Here is a 15,062-nt window from a genome sequence, read left to right as displayed (position 1 = left end):
AACCCATTTGTCCTGGGTAATGAGTTCCCAATTTTTTGCCTGTAGGGCAATCTTTCCCCCAAAGGAACAGTCAGTTGTGCAGGGCATGGAAGTTTTAAAGTTAAGTCATTGAGAAAGTTTACCATGGGGGGAGTCTTACTACTCCCTGCTTTGGAAGTGGGAGCCCCCCACTGATTAGTCCTGCGAGTACCTTGGGACTGAAGCCTGGGTGTTCTGATGGTTCTGGGTTTGGACTGAGAAGGCCTGGAAGAGGCAGGAAAGGACCAATTCTTGGAGGGCCAATGCCTACTAAATCTGGGAGGCTGTACTTGCAGGAAATCTTTAACAGTTTGCATGGATTTCGCTTTTTCCTCCATCTTTTTAAGTACTACTTCTGCTTTGTTGCCAAACAGGCGGTCTTGGTTTAAGGGAGCATCCAGCAATTTAGCTTTAACATGATCTGGCAAAGATTGCTCCTTAAGCCAAGCATGCCTTCTAAATACAGACCTAATGACAGCAGCCCTGCAAAATGCCTCTAATGAATCAAAACCACATTGCAAAGTATGTTTTCCAACTTGTTCAGCAGAATGCATTAAATCCTGTAAATCTTTATTTTCAACACAGTCAGGAATCAACATAATTTTCTGTTTAAGCAATCCAATAATATGCTGCTGATACTTTAACATACGAAACTGGTAGTTTGAGGCCCTAAACAGCCAAGGTTGCATAAGTGTATACCTTCTTACCCCATCTACCAAGTGCCCTGGAATCTCTATTGGAGGGGGTAGGATTTTTGTCAGTAATAGCCTTAATGCCCTTGGGTCCCTGTGAAATGGTATCAGGATCCACAGTAGGAGTTTTAAAGAGGAACTTGTGAGAGTCAGGAACCCTGTAATGCCTATCAGGTTTTCTGGGAGCAGGAGGTAGAGAGTCAGGGGCCAAGCTAGATTCCGAGAAGGCATCATCAACAATGTCCAAAACAGAGGGGATAGCTAAAGGCCTGTGTTGGGGCAGGAGTAAGAAATCCCTAAGCCTCTTTTTAGAGTGAGTAATCCTGGCTTTCCCAGTGAAAATGCTCCCTAAGAGTATGCAAGGTTTCACCAAGAGAGAAATCCTCTGGAGGGGAAGCAGAGGGAATGGAGTCCCCTGCATCAGAATCCTCATATGTAGAGAAGGGTAAATCCTGGTCAGAGGAAACAGAAATTTCAGAGTCCTGATCAGAAGAATCATAAGGAAACTCAGTCCTAGGTCTCTTAGAGGGGGGAAGGGTGGCTTCCCCTGATTAGAGTAATAAGGTCTTCAGCCATTCTTGTCATTTGTTTTTAGGCACAGAGGACTGACCATGCAGTCTGGGTGTCGGTTTTGTAGGCATGGATCGAGTTTTAGGCCTTGAAGAAGAAGATGGCGTCGGTTTAATATGCAAGTCAGTAGGCCTGAATACACCCTCAGAAGCCGGAGCCTGCACAGCGGCCCATCCAAGGTAGAGACATTCGCAGTTTCCACAGTTGAAGCATCTGCGAATCTGAAGTAGCGGGCATCAGGGGCTGTGAAAGCACCTCACGGAGTACCGAACTGGCGACTAGCTTAGGAGAAGCGACGTCGGCATCTTTGGACCTATGCGGTCTGTGTGTCTGTCTAGCTTTGCATTTTTTCGGAATGTCGGTAGTCGGGTGGCTTACCAAAGCCATTTCTAGACAATTGAACAGAGTACCAAAATATTTAGAAGCGTAAATAAACAGACGACGAATAGTTCGCTGTTTAAATAAGACACAAAACTGACAGCAAGGTACATTGTGGTCTGGGCCTAAGCAATGAATGCAGTACGAATGAAAATCTTTATGAGGTATTTGCTTTCCACAAGAAATACAATTATTAACTTTTACTGACATCGGTTTAGAGCAAGAAAAAGTTTCCCCCAATGGGGTACTTAGCTTAGTTGAAGATTTCGGTTCTGAAACTCGAAAACAAAAATTTCAGGAGTCGGCCGACAGGCACTTGCGAACTGCTTCTGCTTCGGGCACTGCACGGCAAGAAAGACTGATGCAATGGTGTCGGCTGCATGCTTTATACCCCTGACTACCTAACGTCATGGAAGATAAGACAGCAACCTACGCAGGACCCAAGACTTTGTTAATCAAGCCGACTGAGGGCTACTGCAAGCAGATAATCCAAATGTGAGGACTGCAACAGTGAAACACGAAAAACATCTGCCATTGTCATCCCCTTGCACAAAGGTGGTGCCACTGCTGACCCCGAAAACTATCGCCCCGTTAGCTTGACAAGTCTGATCTGTAAAGCTACGGAGCATATTATTATGGATCTCATAAACAAGGACATAGGCAATCTCCAAGCACTTGACCCCACCCAGTTCAGATTCGGCAAGGGCAGATCTTGCCTGTTGAACCTGGTTGACTTCTTTGAGACAGTCACCAAGGCCATGAATGAGGGAAAGTCAGTGCATACAGCTTACCTTGACTTGGCCAAGCCCTCAGACACAATCCCCCACTCGGGCATCATCTAAAAGCTAACACAACTTGGAGTAAATCCCTCTCTCATCAGGTGGGTGGTCAACTGGCTCACCAACAGGACCCTCAAACTCAAAATAGGCACCTCCACCTCCGATAGCAGACCTGCCACTAGTGGAGTTCCCCTGGGATCTGTCCTGGGACCCCTACTATTTGGCATCTATTTCTCAGGGGTCCTAGCAAAGACAAAAGACCTGTGGCTGACCAAGTTTGCAGACAACTGTAAGTTGGGTGCTGTCACTGACTCCCCAGATAATGTTAACATACTGCAAGAGGGTCTCACTGCGACTTATGACTGATGCCAAAGTCATGGCTTCAAGCTAAATGCAAAACAATGCATCATCATACCATTCAGCAAAAACACGACCCCTAATGATTACCATATCAATATCAATCCCCTAAGCGCACAACCTGTGGCAAGAGACCTGGGCACTCAGGTTGACATACTCACATTTGAACATCATGTAGCGGCAGTGGTCAGAAAAGCCTTTTACTCGATTCATCTCATAAGTAAAGGGATTGCATCCAGAAAAAAAGAGGTTGTTACCTCTCTATACTCCCCCCTCATTAGACCAATAATAGAGTACAATGCCCAGTTTGGGATGTACCTCTCCAAACATCTGCACCAACTGGAAAGGCCACTGAAATACCTCACGTAGAGAATCCACTCTCTCCAACACCTGTCCTATGCAGACAGGCTGAAATCACTATCACTCTACTCAGTATTGTACAGATTTGCTCAGGGGTGATCTGTCTCTCCCCTACAAGGCAATCTTGGACCCTGCCCTAATAGAGATGCTCCATATCCGTACAGATCCAGGTAAGAAAAGTGGCTGTCCTTAGTCATGGAGGGAGATCTACAGCTAGCTGCAACTTGGATGGGTGTTCTTGCCAACTGTCAACTGTACCTGGAGTAGCTCCAGTCATACTCCCAAACCAGTCTGGAGGTATGCCTGTCCTTAATGAAGAGAGAGACTCCACCACCCTTTGTCTTCCCGATCTCATTTTGGGGCCGGACAGACACTGGCCTCTTCCCGTGCAAGGACAGCCTCCAGTGAGTCCATTTTCAGGTTAAGGCTCCAAGCGTTAAGCAGCATGACCTTCAATTTGCTTTTTGATAGTTCTTTTACGTTGGAAGGTTTGTCTTTCGGACATCTCCTAAAAAAGGCACAATGGGGGAAGCAAGAGCCTTGGCCAGGATCCGGAAACCTAGTGGTGACAGGTAGAGGCCATCTCTGGCAAAGCATCGAGGCTTGCTGACCATGTCAATGCTGAAGTCAATTATTTGTTAGTACTGTGGTATTCCTGGTGAAGGTAGGATGCTGCTTAGGGTTACAGTCATACCTGCCTGGAACACATACTTAAGAGTTCAATCATGTCTCTCTTCATATAGCCTAACTCCTCATGCACTACTTGCTCGAAAACCCTGAATCTAATATGGGACATCAACAAAACCTGCTGGAGAGACAGGTTTGTCTTCCTAAGGCTGCCCCATCTTTGGAACAGACTTCCCATACACATCAAACAGAGCACCACGCTGACCCTCTTCAAGCACAACCTTGTTGACTGGGATGGGAAACCACAAATTTGTCCCAAAGGTTCCACCTGTGTCCCTCATTGACAGGGGGAACAGGTGCTGACTGAGGTTTCTTTTTGGGGATAAACTCTTGGCTAGGCTTGTGAGGTCCCCAGGGCCATTAGCCTAGCAACCTCCAATGATCCTATAAGTGCAAACCTAGAAGAACACTGGATTCGCCAAGACACCTTCACTTCTACTCATTGCACAGAAACTGTAGCAAGTAGAATCAATCCAATTAAAACCACATTATGTATCCAGCCCTTTCACTAAACACTCCAGAGCAGAACTAGCAAAGAGCATTCTACTACTCTTGTTGTTGTATCTTTCGGCTTTTCCCGGTTAGGGGTCGCCACAGCAGAACTCCGGTCCACTAATGATTGGCAGCAGATTTTTACGTACCGAGTTGCCAGCCCTGACGTACAACCTTCAACGAAGGTACGCCCATTCATGCATGTCTCCACACAGAAGACGCTTTAGCTGAGAATCGAACGGGACAAGGTCTTGCTGTGAGGCGACAACGCTACTGCAGCACCACCACCGCAGTTGCAGCATTCTACTACTCTATGCTAGAATATATGCTAGAATATATCGCCCCAACCAAAACTGGAATATTAAAACAAACTAAATTTGTCACTTCATTTCTCTCTCCCTTGCTCTATGAACACCACAGTGAGCATCTAACAGAAGACAAGTTTCAAATTTCAGGCAGGGCAGCCCTACTTCTCACTGAAACATTCAATTACTTCACAGCATGTACTGCCCGTCACTTTTCAATAAACTTAAAAAAACTCTGGTTTCAACATTAGAGGCACACAATACCCCAACTACCACATCTCAATTCATACAACAAATAGGACAGTTTCTGCAAACCAGTACTAGCAAACTGAAACCACAACTGCAAAACAGCAAAGACAAGACTAAATTCTTAACCTTCAAGAAAAAAAATACAAAGCTGCCTCACACAAACATAACAATGCAACTGTTCCAATGACAATGAATAAATCTACTGCTTCACTTCTGAAGAAACACTAGCAAAGAAAAAGCACGCTAGCTCCACTATGAGCATGACCATGGAGCAATGTAAATATGTTCTAAATTCTTAGTTTATTACAACTGTACATGCTCACTTATTACAAAGCATCTATGCTCAATGGTACATACCTACAACCATGTGTACATTATTGTAATTTTATATTTATAAAAAATACGTATGGACAGTTTTAAACATTCTACGCTCAAAGTAAAATCAAGTCAACTTATTACTGAACATTTGTATTGAATCCTAGCAACTTGTTATCCTGCCACTGTAGCCAAGTTATCCTTACACTAGTCCAAGCCATTCAGATAAAGTGAAATGCATAAATAAGCAATCTAGCTTCTTTACATACACACAATGTATATATGTGCATATATATATATATATATATATTTATATATATATATTTATATTTATATATATATATATATATATATATATATATACACACACACACACCACACATTTTATACACATATATATATATATATATATATATATATATATATATATATGTATATATATGTATCACACACACAAATATATATGTTTTAAGGATTCAAAGAAACAACAGTATTAATCTCAAATGGCAGGTGCAGTGCCTCTTGTATACAGTAAAGATATATAGCAGGCAGGAGTTATGATTAAATGCAAACGGTGCAATGTATGACAGGAAGAATAAAAGTACTAACAGTGCAACTATAAGCACATAAAATAAACTACTGTCAACTTCACATCTTCTGGTAAAGCATCATTTCAGAGCTAGCGCTCATTTTACCTTTTATCTTACACAGTCAAAAAAGAAAAACGGCCATTCTGTGTTATCAACCTTTTTTCATTTTCCACATGAAGCAACAAAATGAAAACTTACAAGTTCCACATCAGGTGGTACACGAAGTCCTGCTGGGGCAACAAATGGCTCTTCATAGTGTGCAGAAGTTTCTGGTTCCGCTGTGTCAACAATAACAGAAAACACAGAATTGTAATCAACAAGTTTATAACAAAGACGCTTTCTTCAAGCAGCATAAGGATTAACTATGCGACCATTAGGAAAGGCAACAAGTGCTTCAGGTTTACCTTCCACAAAAGATTCAATGATTCAAAAATGTTTTAAGGCATTATAAATGAAACTTACCAAATGAAAGACACTGGCATCCATGGTTAAGGCTATTTTACCATAAGGATTGCAGCTATAGCTTGCAGTCACGTCAGCACATATGCAAACTTTCCCAGGCTTCAGTTTCTCCCCATACCTATAAACTCTTGCTCCCCACCTTCTTCTGCAGGTTGGAATAGGTCACTCTAAACACATTCAACATTCTCAAAAGAGGCAGAAATCCTACAGAGGGAAATGTTTTGCAAACCTTAAGGCAGCTAAGAAGGAATTCCAGAATACAAGAAAGTTAGAAAAAGATGCTATACGAACTCAACAGAACACTCAAGTCTGCTTCGGAAATATATGACATATTTTCGAAAACTGTTGGAACTGAAGTAGAAGATGGGCCCAGGTTCCACCCACATGGCAAAATTTGTCTTTGCACATTTTTTGGTGGCATTCCTTTTGGGCAGATCAAGGGATACAGATGCCCTATCGGAGTAATTAGGATCCTCAGTAATAACTGAAAGTTGAGACACCATGTGGTAAGACCAAAGACATGAAGGTCTGGGTGAGATGGGTCCTGAAGGATCTCAGCTGGTCAGGTTTCTCCAGAACACGAGGGCATAATTATCATACTTGTAAGGTGAATATGGAGGGATGACAGTAACTGACCTTGCTACTATGGGCTTCCTACACCTGGTTCTGACAGTAAAGGGAAGGAAGGCATACAGTGGACTGGAAGGCCACTGCATGGATAAAGCTTCCCTAATATACCATGCTACTGCCATAACTGCTATGTATGGCTACAGATCCCCAAAGAAAAGACTCTAGAAAGCTAAGCTAGGACGCTTATGTGGAGACTAGCCTACTACTGTGAACAACACACTGGACAGCTCATCATAAACACTGACCCCCACCCCTGGGATGAAGCACCCTGCGTGGCTGTCACAAGGTGCTCAGGGACAATACAAGGAGCTACCCATACTGCGCTGGGAAAGCCACAAAAGCAAGACATTTCCAACATGCATTTGCTATCCCTTCTGGGCTTGAGGCACAATTCTAATGAGTCACCACCATCAAAAGGCCCAGCCTTCCTTCTGTGGTTATAGCTCACTCTACTAGGGCTGTTTTTTTTTCCTGCTGCTTCTTTCAAGGGTTTGGATACTAATTTTATCCTTGAGGTAGCTACCTGGTCCTCGCTACATACCTTTAACAAGCATTACAAGTTGGATGTCATATCCAGGACCAGAGTGAGTTTTGCTAGGGCCATTCTTCATGGGATCCTAGAAGGCTATGTTGGCCCTTCTTTCTCCCAGTCTTCTTCCTGAGCTTTTGCACTTTCCCTCATGTTAAGAATACTACACCAGTGAAATGGAAGGACACAGTACAGTGTTGTAAAATCTTACCATAACAGTAGCTGTCTTTCTGTTCATTGTTGCAGTATTCACTCCTTCCCTTCTCCCCCTTGGTCTTTTGCCCCCTCTGAATGTGTATGTTACATCTGGTATCCGAAAGCTGAGTTCCTAATGGAGCTCTCAGTTCTGAGGATGATACATCCAGACATCACCTTTATGCTCTATGCCTTGCATGGGGAGCGTGTGTGTGACATATGGCATATCAATAACAAATTAAAGGCTTTGGTATACTGGCCAGATGTCGGGCCACCCTTGGCAGGGGATCCCTCATGTTAAGAATACTGCAACAGTGAAATGGAAGGACATCTAAAGGTACCATCAACACAGAGGGCACAAGTGCTGAAGATGTCAACACTGGTGGCACTGCTGACCTGGAGACAACTGGGGCACTGTCAGCACCAGCAAGAATGGACACCAGAACCTACACATATGAGCACAGGCAGAAGGTGATCTCTGCAAGGCACTCACACAATGAAGCCAAATACAGAACAATGGCAAGATGCCCAAATCTGTTTTTTGTACGTTGGAAGGTACCACACATACTGCACACTTAACATGGCAATCCTGTGACAGCAACCTATGGCCACAGACAGCATATCTTGAAACCAGTTTTCTCTACAACCAGAGAAGGTACAGTTATATTAAGTAAACTTAATATAAAAAACAGTAGATGCTCTAATTAACAAATCACTAATGAAGTAGCCTAAGCTATTCGGGTTATATTCTGCCAAGGATATAACTAGAGGCCATATAAAATGGGCAGTTTGAGTGCCAAAAGCTTTAAAACTTTCTAACCTCAAGAAAGGAAAGTCCAAAACAATATAAATTACATAAACAAAAGTATATAAATGCACCCCTGGTAATACATCAAAAACAAAACAAGGGGGATGAAGGGAGGGGACACTTACTGCAAAACAGTGATGTATTACATCATCTACTACTATGCTTACTTGAATAGATATACAGAGTGAAGAAGAAAGAATAGCCCAAGCAAACTTGTTACTGGACATGGAAAAGAATAGAGTTTGTAATGCCTTGTAAGTGTACGTAGACAGGATCAAGTTGCTGCCTCTGGAACACTTCTAGACTCCACACTTTTCTAAAAAGCTACAGAAGCACCACAAGCCCTGGCAGAGTGAGCACTGACCCTGCCTTGAAGTGACAGTGACAGAACAGCAGAAAGAAAGAACATGAGATAACCACCAGGAAACTCCGTTTTGACACAAATTGTCTTTTATTTTTACCTTCATAGAAACACAGGTGATCAGCCTTCCTGAATGAAGTTCCAACTTAGTATATAAACTGCCTGTGGACATCCAGAGTACAAGATTCTCAGTTCTGGAAAAAAACAGAGAAATTAACATACTGCCTCAAGGTGAAACCACTTTACATAAAATGATTTGTTCTCAAAGAAACCCTGCCCTTGTAGAAAATAAAGCAGAATTAATTCACCATAAGAATGTCTTGGAAGACTGCTACTTGCTGTTCTGACTTCTGCATTTAAGAACTTCAAATAATCTGACGAACTGGATCAAACAGAAGTTTTTAGCTTTTCAAACACAGTTAATACTCCAAGAATGTGCCACTTATTTTCTAGGTAGGCAAATGTATAAAACCTCTTTAAAAAATGCTTGGCTTAAGAACAGGCAGAAAGGGAGATCGAATGGCAGACTAGCAAAGATGGCTTACTTAAAAAGATTAATCTTGATAAGAATGTAAGAAAGGCCAGAGAATAATTCACAAACACTCTAAAACTAAAGGCAACCAAATCTCCAAAAAAAAAGTGTCCTGGTTCTGCTGCACATCCTCAAAGAAAAGGTGCCTAAAGGGTATTAAAACTATTACCCAGGCAGTCAGCTGAAGTGTTTTCAGGCTGGAGTGAAAACAATCCCTGTCTTGTGAGAGTAAATCCAGTCTATGTGGAAGCCTTCAGTAACTGCCCCCGACCATTTTCAGAAGGGTGAACCACTGCTGCCTGAGCCAAAAGAGAGTCACCACCACTACCTTTGGGAACTCCTTCTCTATTTTCTGAAAAAACGGGATATATCACGGAAAAGGGTGAAAAGCATAGATGAACAATCCTGTTCATGGGAATAAGAAGGCATCTCTCCTCCAGGACTATTAACAATAAATCCTGAAGCAGAAGTTCTGCAATCATCTGTTTTGAAAGGAGGCAAAAAGTACAGCTGTGTACCTACCATAAATGTAGATGTTCGAGTGTATTCACTGTTGCAGTCATTACAATTGGGTTATCCTACTGGCAGACTACCCTCAGCTGGCCCGAATTCTAAAGTCTAGGTCCAGCGTCGGTTGCTGTCGCCTCTTCCCTGACGTCAGTGCGCCAGGGGTATAATAGCTGCAGCAGACGCCATTTTCTTCTGTTTTTCTTGCCCCAGATGTCAGGTGCCCCTAAAAAGGTAGGCTGTAAGCATGCATACAGAAAAAACAACTTTTCCTTCATCTACAAGCAAATACACCACCGAGGTTGTATAGAATAGAGAAGTAGAGATAAGTCCCAACAAAGATAAAGGGGGATGGTGAGAGGGTAACCTGGACTGCAACAGTGAATACACTTGAACATCTACATTTATGGTAGGTACACACAACTGCACTATGTTCATCGTGTTTCACTGTTGCAGTCATTACAATTGGGTTGAATCCCAAAGCTAAGGTTGGGAGGCTGGCTAAATAGGATTAGGAGAGGCTATCAAGCCCTGTAGAAATGCAGTGGCAAAGCCTGCCCTGGATTTTGAGTAGAGAGGCAAGTGATAGTGCTTTGTAAATGTATGCACTGAACACCAAGTTGCAGCCTCTAAGATGTCTTTGGTTGGTACTCCTCTCAGGAGGGCTGCTGAAGTGGCTGCTTCTCTGGTTGAATGTGGCCTAATACCCTTAGGCACTAATTTGCCATGCTGAGAATAGCAGAAATGAATGCAGTGGCCTATCCACTTTGAAATAGTCCGTTTTGAGATAGGCTTTCCTTGTGATCCTGCAGCATATGCCACTAGTTGTTGTTCAGTCTTTCTGAAAGCTTTGGTTCTGTCCAAGTAGAAGCGCAGCTGTCTGTGAATGTCCAAAGAATGCAGAAGTCTCTCACCCTTATTCTGTGGGTTTGGGTAAAAGGTAAGCAAATGATTTGTTTGGTTAAGGGCCACATTGGACACTACCTTCGGCATAAATGTAGGGTTAGTCCTCAGAGAAACCCTGTCATGATGGAAAATAATAAAAGTTTCCACAGCCATGAGTGCGTGTAACTCTGAGACTCGTCTTGCAGAGGTTATTGCTAGGAGCATAACTGTTTTCCAGGATAAGAATTTTATATCAGCTGCAGAGGTTGGCTCAAACGGAGGCAGTGCGAGTTTTTCCAAGACATAGTTGAGGTCCCATGCAGGTATTGGGGCCCTCCTTGGAGGTCTTATGTTTTTGGCCCCTGTGAGGTACTGCTTTAGTAATGGATGTGAAAAAATAGGTGGATTTGTATTGTAGTGAGCTGAAATGGCAGAGGCATGAATTCTAATTGATGAAAAGGAAAGGCCTTTATCCAGCATCTCAGTTAAGTATTGCAAAATCTGAGGAATATTTGGAACAATCGTGTCAATGCTTTGTGCCAGATTCCAGGCACAGAATCTCTTCCATTTTTCTGCATAAGATTTTCTGGTGCTAGGCCTCCTGGCCTCCAAAATAACATCCATCACTGCTTTTGAGAGAGGTGCGTCTTGAATGGCTACAGTATCCGCCATGCTGCCAGGTTTAAGTTCCTGAGTTGGCTGTGCAGTATCTGGTCTTGTTGGGTCAATAAGTGAGGAATTTGAGGTAATGTCCAAGCTGGGCATTGAGCAAGCTCTTTAGGACTGGGTACCAGTGCTGGCGGGCCCAGTCTGGGGCAATCAGTATCATTTTTGGCTTTTCTAGTCTGACCTTGAGGAGTACCTTGGGAAGGAGAGGCAGAGAAGGAAAGGCATATACTGTTAGGTTTTTCCAGCTGAAAGACAGAGCATCCACTTTCCATGCTTGCTTGTGACAAGTCCTTGTGCAGAACTTCTGTAGTTGGTAGTTGTGAGGGGAGGCAAATAGGTCTATGTCCGGGCATCCCCAGTTCTTTGTTATCATGCTGAATACTTATGGATCCAATTTGCACTCGTGGGGATCCATTAGGTTTCTGCTTAGTTCGTCTGCCAGAGTATTTATCCTTCCTGGCAGGAATTGTGCTTGCAGATGTACTTGATAAGTTAATGCTGTGTCCCACAAGTTCATGGCTAGTCTGCAGAGGGGGTAGGAATGTGTGCCCCCCTGCTTGTTTATGTACCACATGACTCTGGTATTGTCAATCTTTATCAGTTGTTGTCCTGGATGAAGTAGATCCTTGAAAGCTGTCAGGGCATTCTCTACAGCTAGCATCTCTTTTTGATTGATATGTAGATGCATTTGACTTGTGGACCATGTGCCCTGAATACATCTTCCTGCCATATGGGCCCGCCAGGCTTAATCTGATGCATCTGTTGTCAATGTCTGCCTGGCTGTGGGTATGGTGACTGGCTGTCCCGTGTTGAGGTGACAGGCTTTTTCCCACCATCGAAACTCCTGTTGCAGGCAGGGAATTTGGGTAATTATGCTTTCCAGGCTGTTGCAATGTTGAGTCCAAACACTTTTTAGATACCATTGAAGTTTCCTCATATGCAGTCTTGCATATGGAATTAGTAGAATGCAGGATGCCATGAAGCCCAAAGCCTGCAGAATTTTTCTTGAAGATTACTCGGACTTTGTTGCCAACATTTTGAAATAATTAGTCAGCTGTCTTTGTCTGGCGTGAGATAAGCCATCTGGGCAGTTGTATTTAAGCTTGCACCCAGGAATATTATCTCTTGAGAGGGTACGAGTTTTGATTTATTTTCGTTTACTGTGTACCCTAAACCTGTTAGTAACCTTTTTACAAATGCCAGGTGCTGTAGTAGAGTGTCATTGTTCTCTGTTTGAATAAGGCAGTCGTCCAAGTATGGATATATTTGTATTCCTCTTTGTCTGCAAAATGCAATCACTGGTGCCAGGCATTTTGTGAAGACCCTGGGCGCAGTAGATAAGCCAAAGGGCAGTGCAGAGAATTGGTAGTGCATCGAGCCAGCCATAAATGTGAGGTATCTTCTGCATGATTGTCTGATTGGGACGTGCAAGTATGCCTCTTTTAGGTCTAAAGTCACAAGCAAGGCCTTCTTGCCCAGCACGGGCAGCTGCTGCTGCAGAGTTAACATTTTGAATTTTGGAATATCCAGGAATGTGTTTAGAATAGACAGGTCCAGTATTGGTCTCCAGGCTTTGTCCTTTCTGGGTACCAAGAATAGCCTTGAGTAAAATCATATTCCCTGATCTTGCTGTGGTACTTGTTGAATGGCTTCCATGTCCATGAGTGATAAAACTTGTTTTTGTGCCTCTGCCCATTGATTGCGTGGCAGGTTTGGCATACCGTTTGTCCTTGGCAGGGTGTGAAAGTGGAACCTGTAGCCTTGAGATTCAACATTTAAGACCCATTTGTCCTGGGTGATCCTGTGCCAATTTTGTGAGAAAAGTGCTAGTTTTCCCCCCAAAGGAGCAGCCAGAAGATAAGTGCTTGGTGTTGGTAGGGGAAAGTCATTGAGACTGTTTCCTGTATGGCTGTGATTTTTCCTCTCCACTTTTGGAGGTAGCAGCACCCCGCTGCTTAGGCCTGTATGAGCCCTGGGGCTGTGATCTGCCTCTGGGGCGTCTGTATCTGCCTCTCTGTGGCCTGTCTGACACATGAAAGGACCAATTATTCGTAGGCCAGTTCCTGCTAAATCTGGGAGGCTGTACCTCTAAGAAATCCTTCATTGTTTGCATAGATTTAGCTTTGTCCTCCATTTTCTTCAACACTTCTGCTTTAACACCAAACAAGGTATCATGTTGTAATGGAGCATCTAATAGTTTTGCTTTAACATGATCAGGCAGATTCGTTCTTTTAACCAAGCATGCCTCCTAATGACAGAACCTGTAACTGCGGCCCTGCAAGAGGCCTCTAGAGAATCAAAACCACATTGCAAAGTATGCTTTCCACTTGTTCAGCTGCATGCAATAAATCCTGCATTTCTTTGTTTTCTGCACATTCTGAATTTGTCAACATTTTCTGTTAAAGCAGTGACATAAGATATTGCTGATATTTAAGCATATAAAACTGACAATTTAAAGCTCTTACAGCCAAGGTAGCAGAAGTATAAATCTTTTTTCCCCATCTGTCCAGGGCCCTTGAATCCCCATCCGTGGGAATAGGGTTTTTTGCAGTGGAAGCCTTGACCCCCTTGGGACCCTGAGAAATAGTTTCTGGGTCAGCAGCAGGGTTTTTGTAAAGAAATTTATGAGAATCCGGAACCTTGTAGTATCTGTCTGGCTTTACAGGAGCTGGAGGTAGAGAGTCAGGAGATAGACCGGACTCTGTAAAAACATCATCTACAATGTCTAAAACAGGAGGAATAGCAAGGGGTCTGTGCTGGGGTAATAAAAAGTCTCTGAGCCTTTTCTTGGATTCAGAGTAATCTTGGCTCTCCCAATGGAAATCCCCCCTCATAGTATGCAGGGTCTCCCCAAAAGAATAATCCTCAGGAGGCGAGGCTGAAGGGATGGATTCTTCAGCATCAGAATCCTCATAGGGAGAAAGGGAATATTCATGTTCAGAAGAGGAATCAGAGGAAATGGAAACCTGATCTGAAGATTCATATTCTATCTCTTGCCTATGCCTCTTATCAGGAGGAGGATGGGAACCTCTGATCAAAGTAATTAGGTCTTCGGACATTTTAAGCATCTGTTTTTTAGGCATGGAAGTCTGTCCAGGAGAATGCTGTACTTGTTTCTTTGTCTTTAGAGCTGCTTTAGTCTTTGCCTTTGAAGCTGAGGCTGGCTTTGCATATAACTGTGTAGGTCTGAAAACACCCTCAGAAGCCGATGCCTGCTCAGCGGCTCCGGACCTATCCGAAGGAATAGTTTCCGAGTGTCCAATACCTTGAGTTTCCAGCGGCCTAGTTAGCTCCACGTGGGAGTCGGAAGCGGCCTGTGGCTCTGAGGTAGCGGGCGTCAGGGGCTGCAAAAGCGCCTCACTGAGAACCGGCAACAGGCTTAGCGGAAGCCTCGTCGGTTTTGGACCTCAGATGCCTGTCCTTTTCTTTTTCCTTGCGCTTTTTATAAACTCCAGTCATCAGCTGTTCCGACGGCATTATATAATTGAATCTTCAGCCAAAGTAATGAAAGGTAAAATCGTACCGACGCTTAATAGAGCGTTGGTTAAATCTAGCACAAAATCGACAGCTAGCAACGTCGTGGTCAGGGCCTAGGCAAGGAATACAGTAAAAATCCTTATGAGGTATTTGCTTCCCACAAGAAATACAATTGTTAACTTTTTCTGACATCGGTCTGGAGCAAGAAAAAAAAG

At 43.4% G+C, this 15,062-nt stretch overlaps 1 protein-coding gene across 5 annotated transcripts in view; it reads right to left on the bottom strand.

Annotated features, from left to right (window-relative positions):
* LOC122799595 (splicing factor SWAP) overlaps nt 1-15,062 on the bottom strand; it is a 1,354,031-nt gene that overhangs the window by 1,261,366 nt on the left and 77,603 nt on the right. For all 5 annotated transcript variants that reach the window (XM_044068762.1, XM_044068763.1, XM_044068764.1 and 2 more), the window contains exon 4: nt 5,991-6,070. In XM_044068762.1, the coding sequence (XP_043924697.1) occupies nt 5,991-6,070 (80 nt within the window). The remainder of the gene's footprint in view (nt 1-5,990; nt 6,071-15,062) is intronic.

This window comes from Protopterus annectens, chromosome 4.part0 (assembly GCF_019279795.1).
Source record: "Protopterus annectens isolate FY-2018-M chromosome 4.part0, PAN1.0, whole genome shotgun sequence".
Lineage (NCBI taxonomy): Eukaryota > Metazoa > Chordata > Ceratodontiformes > Protopteridae > Protopterus > Protopterus annectens.
The sequence above is the reverse complement of the archived record's forward strand: the minus strand, read 5'-3'. Positions and strand labels throughout refer to the sequence as shown.